Source organism: Salvelinus alpinus, chromosome 7, assembly GCF_045679555.1.
Source record: "Salvelinus alpinus chromosome 7, SLU_Salpinus.1, whole genome shotgun sequence".
Classification (NCBI taxonomy): Eukaryota; Metazoa; Chordata; class Actinopteri; order Salmoniformes; family Salmonidae; genus Salvelinus; species Salvelinus alpinus.
The window spans coordinates 77,263,891-77,281,390 of NC_092092.1; the positions used below are offsets into that span (position 1 = coordinate 77,263,891).

The following is a 17,500-nucleotide window of genomic DNA, read 5'->3' on the forward strand; positions in this document are numbered from 1 at the left end:
TGACATTTATTGTCAATCAGTGTTGCTTCCTAAGTGGACAGTTTGATTTCACAGAAGTGTGATTGACTTGGAGTTACATTGTGTTGTTTAAGTGTTCCCTTTATTTTTTTGAGCAGTGTATATTTGGATTTGTTTAACACTTTTTTGGTTACTACATGATTCCATATGTGTTATTTCATAGTTTTGATGTCTTCACTATTATTCTACAATGTCGAAAATAATAAAAATAAAGAAAAACCCTTGAATGAGTAGGTGTGTCCAAACTTTTGACTGGTACTGTATTTGCTCTATATTTGCTACATAGTACTAAAGAGTTAAACACTTTGTTCCCAGCAGACGAGAGAGGAAAAACAAGGGAAAAGATGTAACCCTGATTGTAACTTTCCATCTCTTTCCCCCTCAAGTATAGAAGCAGGACTCCCTTCATTTGAATACTGGCAGCTGCAAAACTTAATTCAGATTCAAAGCCGGGGCCGTAGAATTTCAAGTGAAAATTGATAAATAAATAAAGAAAACAATATTAATGAAAAAATGAACGCTCTTTTAATTAGGCAGCTTAAAGGGATGAGGGAATAATTGAGACAAGATAATTAATTTAAAGTAGTAAACAGACCAGACAACTCTAACGATAGTGCTTTCAGCTCTTTCTCTCAATAATACAGGTTTCCACCTCCACCACCCCACTAACACATCCCTTCTTGGGCAATCAAAGAAATGTATTAATAATATAATGACCAACTCCTGCAAATACAACCGTCTGAATTCATCTTAGTTCATTTAATGGAGACAATGTGGTAAATTAGGGAATTGTTATTATTTTTCATGTCTATCTGTGGAGAAGCCAGATGGAACTGCCATTAACAAAGCATGATCAGTTTAAAAGGTGAAAAGGGCAGGCTGCAGTTAGCCTATTCAATATTTCAATACCAATTTATGACAGCTTAAATCATACTTTCACTGTCCTGTTAATGTATTGTTAGAATGTGAAGGGTGCCTCTGTGAGAGAGAAGAGGATATATCCTCGACCAAAGTCACCAACATTCCCATTCTAATTAAATAAGGTCCATTCTACGTCTTCTCTTCTACCTGGCTCCTATCATCCATCCATCTATCTCCTCTCTCTCCTATCATCCATCTATCTCCTCTCTCTCCTATCATCCATCTCTCTCTCTCTCTCTCTCTCCTATCATCCATCTCTCTCTCTCTCCTATCATCCATCTCTCTCTCTCTCTCTCTCTCCTATCATCCATCTATCTCCTCTCTCTCTCTCTCCTATCATCCATCTCTCTCTCTCTCTCTCTCCTATCATCCATCTATCTCCTCTCTCTCCTATCATCCATCTCTCTCTCTCTCTCTCCTATCATCCACCTCTCTCTCTCTCTCTCTCTCCTATCATCCATCTCTCTCTCTCTCTCTCCTATCATCCATCTCTCTCTCTCCTATCATCCATCTCTCTCTCTCCTATCATCCATCTCTCTCTCTCTATCATCCATCCTCTCTCTCTCTCTCTCTCTCTCTCCTATCATCCATCTCTCTCTCTCTCTCTCCTATCATCCATCTCTCTCTCTCTCTCTCTCTCCTATCATCCATCTCTCTCTCTCTCTCCTATCATCCATCTCTCTCTCTCTCTCCATCATCTCTCTCTCTCTCTCTCTCCTATCATCCATCTCTCTCTCTCTCTCTCCTATCATCCATCTCTCTCTCTCTCTCCTCTCCTCTCTCTCTCTCCTCCACTCCACTCTCTCACTCTCTCTCTCTCTCTCTCTCCTATCATCCATCTCTCTCTCTCTCCTATCATCCATATCTCTCTCTTTACCTATCATCCCTCTATCTTCTCTCTCTCCTATCATCCATCTCTCTCTCTCTCTCTCTCCTATCATCCATCTATCTCCTCTCTCTCCTATCATCCATCTCTCTCTCTCTCTCTCCTATCATCCACCTCTCTCTCTCTCTCTCTCTCTCCCTATCATCCATCTCTCTCTCTCTCTCTCTCTCTCTCTCTCCTATCATCCATCTCTCTCTCTCTCTCTCTCCTATCATCCATCTCTCTCTCTCTCTCTCCTATCATCCATCTCTCTCTCTCTCTCTCTCTCCTATCATCCATCTCTCTCTCTCTCTCCTATCATCCATCTCTCTCTCTCTCTCTCTCTCTCTCCTATCATCCATCTCTCTCTCTCTCTCTCCTATCATCCATCTCTCTCTCTCTCTCTCTCTCTCTCCTATCATCCATCTCTCTCTCTCTCTCTCCTATCATCCATCTCTCTCTCTCTCCTATCATCCCTATATCTTCTCTCTCTCCTATCATCCATCTCTCTCTCTCTCTCTCTCCTATCATCCATCTATCTCCTCTCTCTCCTATCATCCATCTCTCTCTCTCTCTCTCCTATCATCCACCTCTCTCTCTCTCTCTCTCTCTCCTATCATCCATCTCTCTCTCTCTCTCTCTCTCTCTCTCCTATCATCCATCTCTCTCTCTCTCTCTCTCTCCTATCATCCATCTCTCTCTCTCTCTCCTATCATCCATCTCTCTCTCTCTCTCTCTCCTATCATCCATCTCTCTCTCTCTCTCCTATCATCCATCTCTCTCTCTCTCTCTCTCTCTCTCTCCTATCATCCATCTCTCTCTCTCTCTCTCCTATCATCCATCTCTCTCTCTCTCTCTCTCTCTCCTATCATCCATCTCTCTCTCTCTCTCTCCTATCATCCCTCTCTCTCTCTCTCCTATCATCCCTCTATCTTCTCTCTCTCCTATCATCCATCTCTCTCTCTCTCTCTCTCCTATCATCCATCTATCTCCTCTCTCTCCTATCATCCATCTCTCTCTCTCTCTCTCCTATCATCCACCTCTCTCTCTCTCTCTCTCTCTCTCTCTCCTATCATCCATCTCTCTCTCTCTCTCTCTCTCTCCTATCATCCATCTCTCTCTCTCTCTCTCTCTCTCCTATCATCCATCTCTCTCTCTCTCTCCTATCATCCATCTCTCTCTCTCTCTCTCTCCTCTCATCCCTCTCTCTCTCGCTCTCTCTCTCTCTCTCTCTCTCTCTCTCTCTCTCTCTCTCCTATCATCCATCTCTCTCTCTCTCTCCTATCATCCATATCTCTCTCTTTATCCTATCATCCCTCTATCTTCTCTCTCTCCTATCATCCATCTCTCTCTCTCCTATCATCCATCTCTCTCTCTCTTTCTCCTATCATCCCTCTATCTTGTCTCTCTCCTATCATCCATCTCGCTCCTCTCTCTCTCTCTCTCTCTCTCTCTCTCTCTCTCTCTCTCTCTCCTCTCATCCATCTCTATCTCCTCTCTCTCCTATCATCCCTCTATCTTCTCTCTCTCCTATCATCCATCTCTATTCTCTCTCTCCTATCATCCATCTCTCTCTCTCTCTCTCCAATCATCCATCTATCTCCTCTCTCTCCTATCATCTCTCTATCTCCTCTCTCTCCTATCATCTCTCTATCTCCTCTCTCTCCTATCTCCCCCTCTCTCTCTCTCTCTCTCTCTCTCTCTCTCTCTCTCTCTCTCTCTCTCTCTCTCTCTCTCCTATCATCCATCTCTCTCTCTTTCTCCTATCATCCATCTCTCTTCTCGCTCTCCTATCATCCCTCTATCTCCTCTCTCTCCTATCATCCCTCTATCTCCTCTCTCTCTTATCATCCCTCTATCGCCTCTCTCTCCTATCATCCATCTATCTCCTCTCTCTCCTATCATCCATCTCTCTTCTCTCTCTCCTATCATCCCTCTATCTCCTCTCTCTCCTATCATCCATCTCTCTTCTCTCTCTCTCCTATCATCCATCTCTCTTCTCTCTCTCCTATCACCCATTTCTCTTCTCTCTCTCTCCTATAATCCCTATATCTCCTCTCTCTCATATCATCCCTCTATCTCCTCTCTCTCCTATCATCCATCTCTCTTCTCTCTCTCCTATCATCCCTCTATCTCCTCTCTCTCCTATCATCCATATCTCTTCTCTCTCTCCTATAATCCCTCTATCTCCTCTCTCTCCTATCTCCTCTCTCTCCTATCATCCATCTCTCTTCTCGCTCTCCTATCATCCCTCTATCTCCTCTCTCTCCTATCATCCATCTCTCTTCTCTCTCTCCTATCATCCCTCTATCTCCTCTCTCTCCTATCATCCATCTCTCTTCTCTCTCTCTCCTATCATCCCTCTATCTCCTCTCTCTCCTCCACTACTGTGACAGTAATTATGTCTTCAAAGTGAGGACTCCGCTACCCTCCTGGGGCTCTGTTTGGAAAAGTTTCATATCTCTGCCTTTCTTTCCCCATTTAGATGTGTAAGGCGTGGAAACAACGTAGGGGAATTTATTACAGGTAGGGCTGGGAGTAGCCAGGGACCTCACTATACAAAATGATCAAGATACTAATGTGCTGATACGATATGTGTTGCAATTCTCACGATTCTCACAATTCTATATGTATTGTAATTCGATACTGCGATTTTATTCCGAATTGATGTTCCAAATATATTGCTCACCATGTCTGCTGCAGAGGGACAAGAGAGAAAACAAGTTCTGATCAAACATGGAAATGAAAATGCTGAAAACATGATGGCTCACCATTTAAAAAGAAGATGGAGAACAAGCTAGAGAAGGAGAAATACCAGAGCTTTGGCGCAGGTACAGCTAACCTGCGCTAGCTAACGTTAACTACAACGTTAACTACAACGTTAACTACAACGTTAACTATATAGTTAAATACAACGTTAACTACAACGTTAACTACATAGCAAAAAATAAAGACGAGAGAACCGTTACTTGGAGTGAAAAATGATATTCGTGCAGGGGTTCTCAAACTATTCTGTCCCACGGCCCCATTTTAATATCAAAAAAGTATCGCGACCCCAACTATGTGAAAATAATTATGTAATTAACAGACAATGATTACTTTTTTATTTGGGAGTCAATTGAAAAACATTCTAACAGTATTTCTGTCTTCTGAACTCACCATCACATACTTTTAATCTGGGGCTGTGACAGTCAAACGCAAATGAATCTGACATAATGTATCTTATCTCACCACCACTAATGAGATGGGTGTGGCTTGATGCAAGTCGCGTCGCGGCTCCTCAAAGTCAAGGGGTGTGGTCGACAGTGCGCACCTCATCTCTGCTGTCTCATCCAACAGGGATGGATGTTTGGTTTTAATGCAGACAAGACTGAATCCAGCTTCACGCAGATGTGAGCTGGTGAAGGGCACCGTGAGTTTTATGGTGCTTTCAAGACAACTAGGAACTCGAAAAAATACAAATAGTTGTTTTGAACGTGGCATTAATCCTCAGAGGCAGACAACAGGGTATTATTCCTCCATATTGACCTGTGAATGCATTCAGTCACATGACAGCTCGATCAGCTGTTCGATTTTCACTTACCGGCATGTCAACTGAGCCAGGATCACAGTCAAACGGATTGGGAAGTAGGTCCTATACTGCTCTTCCAAGCATTGGAGGTGAGCAGTCATCACTCGTGTGGGACACTTACTGATGCTGTGTTCTGTTAGAAACATGCACAGCCGAGCGAAGGGGGCATGGTTGGCTTTCATGTTATTTTCTGTTAGAAACATGCACAGCTGAGCGAAGGGGGCATGGTTGGCTTTCATGTTATTTTCTGTTAGAAACATGCACAGCCGAGCGAAGGGGGCATGGTTGGCTTTCATGTTATTTTCTGTTAGAAACATGCACAGCCGAGCGAAGGGGGCGTGGTTGGCTTTCATGTTATTTTCTGTTAGAAACATGCACAGCTGAGCGAAGGGGGCATGGTTGGCTTTCATGTTATTTTCTGTTAGAAACATGCACAGCTGAGCGAAGGGGGCATGGTTGGCTTTCATGTTATTTTCTGTTAGAAACATGCACAGCCGAGCGAAGGGGGCATGGTTGGCTTTCATGTTATTTTCTGTTAGAAACATGCACAGCCGAGCGAAGGGGGCATGGTTGGCTTTCATGTTATTTTCTGTTAGAAACATGCACAGCTGAGCGAAGGGGGCATGGTTGGCTTTCATGTTATTTTCTGTTAGAAACATGCACAGCCGAGCGAAGGGGGCATGGTTGGCTTTCATGTTATTTTCTGTTAGAAACATGCACAGCTGAGCGAAGGGGGCATGGTTGGCTTTCATGTTATTTTCTGTTAGAAACATGCACAGCCGAGCGAAGGGGGCGTGGTTGGCTTTTGAAAGAATCTCACTTATAAGAATTCTTTCCTCTGAATCCACTGATTTGGTCACTCATCTGTAGAATGTTTTTGTATTTCCCATGCATGCGTGCGTTGTTCGTTCAGTTCCCCAAATATGTCTGTTACATAGAGAAGGAGAGACATTTTCTTTTTATGACACAGCAAGTCAACCAAGTCAGGTTGTTTTTTTACATCCGTTGTGAATAAGACAACAGTTCCTCTCTCAACGAGAAACATCTTTCCAACACTCCTCCTCGATAACCACTAAGCCTCGGTGTGAATGAGACAACAGTTCCTCTCTCAACGAGAAACATCTTTCCAACACTCCTCCTCGATAACCACTAAGCCTCGGTGTGAATGAGACAACAGTTCCTCTCTCAACGAGAAACATCTTTCCAACACTCCTCCTCGATAACCACTAAGCCTCGGTGTGAAATAGAACATTGTCATCTCTGATCCCATATCATAGTTTTGAGAACAGGCGTGAACACACTGGATGTGGCTTGATGTAGTTTACAATTCAAGTTATCTGCTGCAGTACTGTATATCTCTGAGTTATGTGCTCAGCTCTTTTGCCGCAAGGTGCTCTCGGTGTATCCATTATCGCTCAGTGGGTGTATCATACAATGTGTCCATATGGCAGAGGGAGACTCATTCATAACTAGAGTGTAGAGGCCTGCTCGCTGTCCTGCCATAGATGGAGCTCCATCTGTACAAAAGTCCACCTTTCGATGCCATGGAATCAGTATAGCCACGCAGCACACTGAACATCCCGTGTGCCCTTTAATGCTCTGGAGTTGTGAGACAGAACAATATGTCCTTGTGAATAGCAGTCATTCTCCTCTTGATTGCTAGCAATACCATAAATGATTTGTAAAACAGTGTTATCTGACAAAGGTATTGATCTGAGTTTCTGTGCCTCTGTCACCCCACACATTGTTTTCACCATATCAGTTGCGGCCGGTAATATCATAGTGTGCAATTACATTATCAGGTAGGACAGAAAACCAGAAGGCTCCGGACCTCGTAGGGTCAGTGTTCAATTACTCTGCTCTAGTGGATAGATTGTTCCCCCATCACTAATTACAGGTTAATTACAGGTTTAATATTTAATCACAAATGGGGGGGGGGGGGGGGACACCACTGTGATCCAGTTCATATGGAGAACACACTAAGTGGGACCCTGATGCTACACACTAGAGTCGCTATACACACTCTACACACACTGAAGTTGGAGACTCATATCTCCTTCACTAACTTCAAGCACCAGCTGTCAGAGCAGCTCATAGATCACTGCACCTGTACATAGCCCATCTGTACATAGCCCATCCAACTACCTCATCCCCATACTGTTATTTATTAATTACATTTTTTTGCTCTTTGCACCCCAGTATCTCTACTTGCACATTCATCTTCTGAACATCTATCAGTCCAGTGGTTAATTGCTAAATTGTAATTATTTTGTCACTATGGCCTATTTATTGCCTTACCTATCCGTATCTTACCTCATTTGCACACACTGTATATAAACTTTTTCTACTGTATTATTGACTGTATGTTTGTTTTACTCCATGTGTAACTCTGTGTTGTTGTATGTGTCGCACTGCTTTGCTTTATCTTGGCCAGGTCGCAGTTGTTAATGAGAACTTGTTCTCAACTAGCCTACCTGGTTAAATAAAGGTGACAAAAGAATTATAATAAACACGTACACATGGATTTTGTGTTGTAGATATGTGGTAGTGGAGTATGGGCCTGAGGGCACACACTTAGTGTGCTGTGCATTCTGTAATGAACGCATTGTAATGTTGTATAATTGCCTTAATTTTGATGGACCCCAGGAAGAGTAGCTGCTGCCTTGGCAGGAACTAATGGGGATCCGTAATAAACCCCAGGAAGAGTAGCTGCTGCCTTGGCAGGAACTAATGGGGATCCGTAATAAACCCCAGGAAGAGTAGCTGCTGCCTTGGCAGGAACTAATGGGGATCCGTAATAAACCCCAGGAAGAGTAGCTGCTGCCTTGGCAGGAACTAATGGGGATCCATAATAAACCCCAGGAAGAGTAGCTGCTGCCTTGGCAGGAACTAATGGGGATCCATAATAAACCCCAGGAAGAGTAGCTGCTGCCTTGGCAGGAACTAATGGGGATCCATAATAAACCCCAGGAAGAGTAGCTGCTGCCTTGGCAGGAACTAATGGGGATCCATAATAAACCACAGGAAGAGTAGCTGCTGCCTTGGCAGGAACTAATGGGGATCCATAATAAACCCCAGGAAGAGTAGCTGATGCCTTGGCAGGAACTAATGGGGATCCATAATAAACCCCAGGAAGAGTAGCTGCTGCCTTGGCAGGAACTAATGGGGATCCATAATAAACCTCAGGAAGAGAAGCTGATGCCTTGGCAGGAACTAATGGGGATCCATAATAAACCCCAGGAAGAGTAGCTGATGCCTTGGCAGGAACTAATGGGGATCCATAATAAACCCCAGGAAGAGAAGCTGCCTTGGCAGGAACTAATGGGGATCCATAATAAACCCCAGGAAGAGAAGCTGCCTTGGCAGGAACTAATGGGGATCCATAATAAATACAAATACAAACTGAACTCTGTATTTGGTCATGGTTGTCCAGTTGGGATAAAGATGTTTATTTACAAAATGAACATATTGTTTCCTCCCCCAGCCCATTGATTCCTGTGTGACCCTGACTGTGACCCTGACTGTGTGACCCTGACTGTGACCCTGACTGTGTGACCCTGACTGTGTGACCCTGACTGTGACCCTGACTGTGTGACCCTGACTGTGTGACCCTGACTGTGACCCTGACTGTGTGACCCTGACTGTGTGACCCTGACTGTGTGACCCTGACTGTGACCCTGACTGTGTGACCCTGACTGTGTGACCCTGACTGTGTGACCCTGACTGTGTGACCCTGACTGTGTGACCCTGACTGTGACCCTGACTGTGACCCTGACTGTGACCCTGACTGTGTGACCCTGACTGTGACCCTGACTGTGTGACCCTGACTGTGTGACCCTGACTGTGTGACCCTGACTGTGTGACCCTGACTGTGTGACCCTGACTGTGACCCTGACTGTGACCCTGACTGTGTGACCCTGACTGTGACCCTGACTGTGTGACCCTGACTGTGTGACCCTGACTGTGTGACCCTGACTGTGTGACCCTGACTGTGTGACCCTGACTGTGACCCTGACTGTGACCCTGACTGTGTGACCCTGACTGTGTGTGTGTGTGTGTATCTCTAAGCATGTGTGTACATGTGTGTGTGTGTGTGCGTCCTTATGTGTATCCCTGTGTGTGTGTGTGTGTGTGGTTCTTTAATCCTAGGTTGTTGTCTCTTTAATGGTAATGAGTGGCAGTCAGAGGGGAGTATCTTGTATCTCTGCTCTTTACTCATATAATTAGTCACTGGCTCTCCAGAGCATGTCAATTTCCCCCTCCCATAGGGAAAGACTTAATTACTGTTTCTAAATGCATCAAAAATTAACAAAGGCTCAGAGTCCTGCCAAAATCCAAGGTCAGGACTCCTCTTCTCAGCCAACTGTTAGAGGACATGACCAGGATGTACAACTTGATTTCTTACTTATATTTGTATTGAACATTCATTTACCCTGGTTAGTCAGCAGATACAATCTATGTTACAAGAGAGACCTTGTACTGTACTTGTAGTGATGGTCTGGTTGTCCTCCAATATATTCTGATGTCTACCTATGATGTCTCTCTGGTCTAAAATCATCTCAAATAATACAATCAAAATATTTTTTTTTTTTTAAGTTTTAAAAATGAGATACGTTTTTTTATGCAACATATTTTTTGAGGGCGGACCAATCACATTTGTTTCTTATCAGGATTCACTGGTTTTAGGCACCAACCAAACCTTTGGGAGAGCGACATGGTACAGATGAAGTCTCTACAATCTAAGCCGTTAGTAATGAAGCCATCATCTTGCCTATGTACCTTACAGTCCTGTACTGTACCTTACTGTCCTGTACTGTACCTTACTGTCCTGTACTGTACCTTACTGTCCTGTACTGTACCTTACTGTCCTGTACTGTACCTTACTGTCCTGTACTGTACCTTACTGTCCTGTACTGTACCGTACTGTCCTGTACTGTACCTTACTGTCCTGTACTGTACCTTACTGTCCTGTACTGTACCTTACAGTCCTGTACTGTACCTTACTGTCCTGTACTGTACCTTACTGTCCTGTACTGTACCTTACTGTCCTGTACTGTACCTTACAGTCCTGTACTGTACCTTACTGTCCTGTACTGTACCTTACTGTCCTGTACCTTACTGTCCTGTACTGTACCTTACTGTCCTGTACTGTACCTTACTGTCCTGTACTGTACCTTACAGTCCTGTATTGTACCTTACTGTCCTGTACTGTACCTTACTGTCCTGTACTGTACCTTACTGTCCTGTGTCCTGTACTGTACCTTACTGTCCTGTACTGTACCTTACAGTCCTGTATTGTACCTTACTGTCCTGTACTGTACCTTACTGTCCTGTACTGTACCTTACTGTCCTGTACTGTACCTTACTGTCCTGTACTGTACCTTACTGTCCTGTACTGTACCTTACTGTCCTGTACTGTACTGTACCTTACTGCCCTGTACTGTACTGTACCTTACTGTCCTGTACTGTACCTTACTGTCCTGTACTGTACCTTACTGTCCTGTACTGTACTGTACCTTACTGCCCTGTACTGTACCTTACTGTCCTGTCCTGTACCTTACTGTCCTGTACTGTACCGTACTGTACTGTCATGTACCTTACTGTCCTGTACTGTACCGTACTGTCCTGTACTCTACCTTACTGTACTGTCATGTACCTTACTGTCCTGTACTGTACCGTACTGTCCTGTACTCTACCTTACTGTACTGTACTGTACCTTACTGTCCTGTACTGTACTGTCCCTTACTGTCCTGTACTGTACCTTACTGTCCTGTACTGTACTGTACCTTACTGTCCTGTACTGTACCTTACTGTCCTGTACTCTACCTTACTGTCCTGTACTGTACCTTACTGTCCTGTCCTGTACCTTACTGTCCTGTACTGTACCTTACTGTCCTGTACTGTACCTTACTGTCCTGTCCTGTACTCTACCTTACTGCCCTGTACTGTACCTTACTGTCCTGTACCTTACTGTCCTGTACTGTACTGTACCTTACTGTCCTGTACTGTACCTTACTGCCCTGTATTGTACCTTACTGTCCTGTACTGTACCTTACTGTCCTGTACTGTACCTTACTGTCCTGTACTGTACTGTACCTTACTGCCCTGTACTGTACTGTACCTTACTGTCCTGTACTGTACCTTACTGTCCTGTACTGTACCTTACTGTCCTGTACTGTACTGTACCTTACTGCCCTGTACTGTACCTTAATGTCCTGTACTGTACTGTACCTTACTGCCCTGTACTGTACTGTACCTTACTGTCCTGTACTGTACCTTACTGTCCTGTACTGTACCTTACTGTCCTGTACTGTACCGTACTGTACTGTCATGTACCTTACTGTCCTGTACTGTACCGTACTGTCCTGTACTCTACCTTACTGTACTGTCATGTACCTTACTGTCCTGTACTGTACCGTACTGTCCTGTACTCTACCTTACTGTACTGTACTGTACCTTACTGTCCTGTACTGTACTGTCCCTTACTGTCCTGTACTGTACCTTACTGTCCTGTACTGTACTGTACCTTACTGTCCTGTACTGTACCTTACTGTCCTGTACTCTACCTTACTGTCCTGTACTGTACCTTACTGTCCTGTCCTGTACCTTACTGTCCTGTACTGTACCTTACTGTCCTGTACCTTACTGTCCTGTCCTGTACTCTACCTTACTGCCCTGTACTGTACCTTACTGTCCTGTACCTTACTGTCCTGTACTGTACTGTACCTTACTGTCCTGTACTGTACCTTACTGCCCTGTATTGTACCTTACTGTCCTGTACTGATGACTCAGTAGAACAGAGAACACTCAGACAACACAGTCCTGATGACTGACTCAGTAGAACAGAGAACACTCAGACAACACAGTCCTGATGACTGACTCAGTAGAACAGAGAAGACTCAGACAACATAGTCCTGATGACTGACTCAGTAGAACAGAGAACACTCAGACAACACAGTCCTGATGACTGACTCAGTAGAACAGAGAACACTCAGACAACACAGTCCTGATGACTGACTCAGTAGAACAGAGAACACTCAGACAACACAGTCCTGATGACTGACTCAGTAGAACAGAGAACACTCAGTCAACACAGTCCTGATGACTGACTCAGTAGAACAGAGAAGACTCAGACAACACAGTCCTGATGACTGACTCAGTAGAACAGAGAACACTCAGTCAACACAGTCCTGATGACTGACTCAGTAGAACAGAGAAGACTCAGACAACACAGTCCTGATGACTGACTCAGTAGAACAGAGAACACTCAGACAACACAGTCCTGATGACTGACTCAGTAGAACAGAGAACACTCAGACAACACAGTCCTGATGACTGACTCAGTAGAACAGAGAACACTCAGACAACACAGTCCTGATGACTGACTCAGTAGAACAGAGAACACTCAGTCAACACAGTCCTGATGACTGACTCAGTAGAACAGAGAAGACTCAGACAACACAGTCCTGATGACTGACTCAGTAGAACAGAGAACACTCAGACAACACAGTCCTGATGACTGACTCAGTAGAACAGAGAACACTCAGACAACACAGTCCTGATGACTGACTCAGTAGAACAGAGAACACTCAGACAACACAGTCCTGATGACTGACTCGATAGAACTCTCTCACCTCTATCAACACCAGGCCCCCAAATTGAATGTACAGATGAAGTCAGAAGTTTAAATACATTTAGGTTGGAGTCATTAAAACTCGTTTTTCAACCACTCCACAAATTTCTTGTTAACAAACTATAGTTTTGGCAAGTCGGTTAGGACATCTACTTTGTGCATGACACAAGTCATTTTTCAAAAAATTGTTTACAGACAGATTATTTCACTTATAATTCACTGTATCACAATTCCAGTGGGTCAGAAGTTTACATACACTAAATTGACTGTGGTTTTAAACAGCTTGGAAAATTCCAGAAAAGGATGTCATGGCTTCAGAAGCTTCTGATAGGCTAATCATCATTTGAGTCAATTGGAGGTGTACCTGTGGATGTATTTCAAGGTCTACCTTCAAACTCAGTGTCTCTTTGCTTAACATCATGGGAAAATCTAAAGAAATCAGTCAAGATCTCAGAAAAATAATTGTAGACCTCCACAAGTCTGGTTCATCCTTGGGAGCAATTTCCAAATGCCTGAAGATACCACATTCATCTGTACAAACAATAGTACGCAAGTATAAACACCATGCGACCACGCAGCCGTCATACCGCTCAGGATGGAGACGCGTTCTGTCTCCTAGAGATGAACGTACTTTGGTGCGAAAAGTGCAAATCGTTCCCAGAACAACAGCAAAGGACCTTGTGAAGATACTGGATGAAACAGGTACAAACGTATCTATATCCACAGTAAAACGAGTCCTATATGGACATAACCTGAAAGGCCGCTCAGCAAGGAAGAAGCCACTGCTCCAAAACCGCCAGAAAAAATCCAGACTACGGTTTGCAACTGCACATGGGGACAAAGAACATACATTTTGGAGAAATGTTCTCTGGTCCTCTGGTTCCTATGTTTGGAGGAAAAAGGGGGAGGCTTGCAAGCCGAAGAACACCATCCCAACCGTGAAGTATGGGGGTGGCAGCATCATGTTGTGGGGGTGCTTTGCTGCAGGAGGGACTGGTGCATTACACAAAATAGGTGGCATCATGAGGGAGGAAAATTATGTGGATATATTGAAGCAACATCTCAAGACATCAGTCAGGAAGTTAAAGCTTGGTCTCAAATGTGTCTTCCAAATGGATAATGACCCCAAGCACACTTCCAAAGTTGTGGCAAAATGACTTAAGGATAACAAAGTCAAGGTATTGGAGTGGCCATCACAAAGCCCTGACCTCAATCCTATAGAACATTTGTGGGCAGAACTGAAAAAGCGTGTGCGAGCAAGGAGGCCTATAAATCTGACTCAGTTACACCAGCTCTGTCAGGAGGAATGGGCCAAAATTCACCCAACTTATTGTGGGAAGCTTGTGGAAGGCTACCCAAAATGTTTGACCCAAGTTAAACAATTTAAAGGCAATGCTACCAAATACTAATTGAGTGTATGTAAACTTCTGACCCACTGGGAATGTGATGAAAGAAATAAAAGCTGAAATAAATCATTCTCTCTACTATTATTCTGACATTTCACATTCCTAAAATAAATTGGTGATCCTAACTGACCTAAGAGAGCGAATTTTTACGAGGATTAAATGTCAGGAATTGTGAAAAACTGAGTTTAAATGTATTTGGCTAAGGTGTATGTAAACTTCCTACTTCAACTGTATGTAGACCTCTGTGATTTAGCTATGCACTTACGCCTTAATATCCACCATATCAAACAAACTATTTCTCCTCAGCTCTGGACTCAAAGAAATACTGGGGAGTCAACTGAGCACAAACAACAACAACAATAATGCTGCTTCCGTGGAAACAGCATTATCTATCTACCAATGCAAAAAACCCCAATATGATTTTGCAGTGACAGTTAGTAAGAGGTGGAACAATGTTCCATCAGAGCATCCAAATGAAAACAGAAAGAGAGAGGGATATCTACAGGGCTTTGCTTGTGTGTGTGTGTGTGTGTGTGTGTGTGTGTGTGTGTGTGTGTGTGTGTGTGTGTGTGTGTGTGTGTGTGTGTGTGTGTGTGTGTGTGTGTGTGTGTGTGTGTGTGTGTGTGTGTGTGTGTGTGTGTGTGTGTGTGTGTGTGTGTGTGTGTACATCTGCATGTGTGCTGGTGTGTGTGAGAGAGGGAGAGAGCTCTGATAGTGTGTTGGCTAACAAACTCCATTTTGTATTGCTGCTCGCTGCAACTGCAGTGGTTTCCATGGAGCTGTTTCTGTGAGAGGAGATTCAGCTGTTAGTCAATGCCCTCCCAACAGCCTCTCAGCTCAGCCCCTTAGCCCCAGCTCTGATTCTCTCTCCTCTCTCTGCTTCTCTCTCATTCTCTGCTTCTTTCTCCCAGCTTCTCTCTCTCTCTCTCTCTCTCTCTCTCTCTCTCTCTGCGTCTCTCTCTCCCTCTGATTCTCTCTCTCGCCTCATTTATTCTCTCTCCTCTCTCTGCTTCTCTCTCCTTCTCTGCTTCTTTCTCCCAGCTTCTCTCTCTCTCTCTCTCTCTCTCTCTCTCTCTCTCTCTCTCTCTCTCTGCGTCTCTCTCTCCCTCTGATTCTCTCTCTCGCCTCATTTATTCTCTCTCCTCTCTCTGTTTCTCTCTCTGCTTCTCTCTCTCTCTGCTTCTCTCTCTCTTGCCTCATTTACTCTCTCTCTCCTCTCTCTTAAACTCTCTGTACCAGTCTTGTTCCTCCTCTATTGCTCAGCCAATCCAGCTCTTTAGTTCACTCTCTTTCTCGCTCTCCCTCTCTCTCTCCTCCCTGCTCTCTCCCTCTCTCACACACTCATCTCCCTCTCTCTCTCCTCCCTGCTCTCTCCCTCTCTCTAAATCCTCTCTGGTATCACGCCCATCCCATCAAGTCTTTTTTTCCACTCTCATTACAATAATTTCTTCATTTATTCCTCACCCAGCAACAGAAAAACACTCACAGTGCACCCAATAATTACTCCTCTTTGTATAATAGCAGCAAGCATGGTATCCAACATTGGGTAAACAGCATCAAGCAAACACCTTTACATGTTAACGTACGTACGTATGTCAACAACATACATATCTGACCTACCAGAGGAGGCTGGTGGGGGGAGCTATAGGAGGATGGGCTCACTGTAATGGCAGGAACGGAGTAAATGGAACAGAGTCAAACATGTCATTTTCATGTGTAGGACGTGTTGGACTCCGTTCCATCATTCCATTCCAACCATTACAGTGAGCCCGGTCCTCCTATAGATCCTCCCACCAGCCTCCTCTGAGGGCTGTCACAGGAAAACAGATCGTAGAGAAAAGCTCCAAAAACATCAGCAGAGCGATGGTAGAAAAGATGACCAAAGACGTTAGCGGTAGAGAGCCTTACCTAGTACTCCGACGCGGTAGTTCAGGGTGATCACGATGACGTTCCCGTAGCTGGCCAGGATGCTCCCGTCGATCATATTCCCGGTCCCCTCCATGTAGGATCCCCCGTGGATGTACACCATCACCGGTTTGGCCCCGGTGTCTCGAATGTCTGGAAGAGTTGTTTACCATTAACACATTCACATTGCCATCCTCTCTCTCGTCCAGAGCAGCAAGGGGTTAAACTCAAACACTCAGACAGAAAGCAGTGGGTGAAACACCACAGACACACACAGACACCTCCCAGGTACCAGCTACTCTATGATGGGATTAAGTCTAGGGATCTGTCCACAATGGCTCCCTATTTACTATATAGTGCACTACCTTTGGCCAGGGGCTCTGGACAGAAGTAGTGCACTATATAAGGAAAATTATGCCATTTCAGACGCACCCCAAGTCAACTAGCCAGTGCGGATAGAAACAGATTGGACTATGTCATTTTGTCATGATTTGACTTCCATTGAAAACCAGATAAATGCTGAGTCATTATGTCGGGGGGGGGGGGGGGGGGGGAGGAGAATCTGTCACCAGTCAAGAGTACTTGGGCTGGCGATGCAAGCTGGATGTTGTACAGTACATTAGAATTCTCCTCAGGTGAATCTAACTACAGCTTTATAATCCAATCTGTGTCTTGTTTTGGCCCCCAGAAGACCCGTTGGTTTCCAAATAAAGAGCCTGATCTGTTCTGACAACATACCTGACACAGCTAATAAACACTGCTTATGCTAATCACTGTTGACAGTGATGAGCTAATAGACTATGCTATGTTTATCTGCTCACTGTACATGTTGTATGTACGTACAGTATATGAAACAGGATATACTACATATAGTATAATACAGTACAGTATACGAAACAGGATATACTACATATAGTATAATACAGTACAGTATACGAAACAGGATATACTACATATAGTATAATACAGTACAGTATACGAAACAGGATATACTACATATAGTATAATACAGTACAGTATATGAAACAGGATATACTACATATAGTATAATACAGTACAGTATACGAAACAGGATATACTACATATAGTATAATACAGTACAGTATACGAAACAGGATATACTACATATAGTATAATACAGTACAGTATATGAAACAGGATATACTACATATAGTATAATA

At 44.1% G+C, this 17,500-nt stretch overlaps 1 protein-coding gene across 3 annotated transcripts in view; it reads right to left on the reverse strand.

Moving 5' to 3' along the window:
* nlgn3a (neuroligin 3a) overlaps positions 1 to 17,500 on the reverse strand; it is a 429,434-nt gene that overhangs the window by 274,805 nt on the left and 137,129 nt on the right. For all 3 annotated transcript variants that reach the window (XM_071411753.1, XM_071411755.1, XM_071411754.1), the window contains one exon: positions 16,323 to 16,472. In XM_071411753.1, the coding sequence (XP_071267854.1) occupies positions 16,323 to 16,472 (150 nt within the window). The remainder of the gene's footprint in view (positions 1 to 16,322; positions 16,473 to 17,500) is intronic.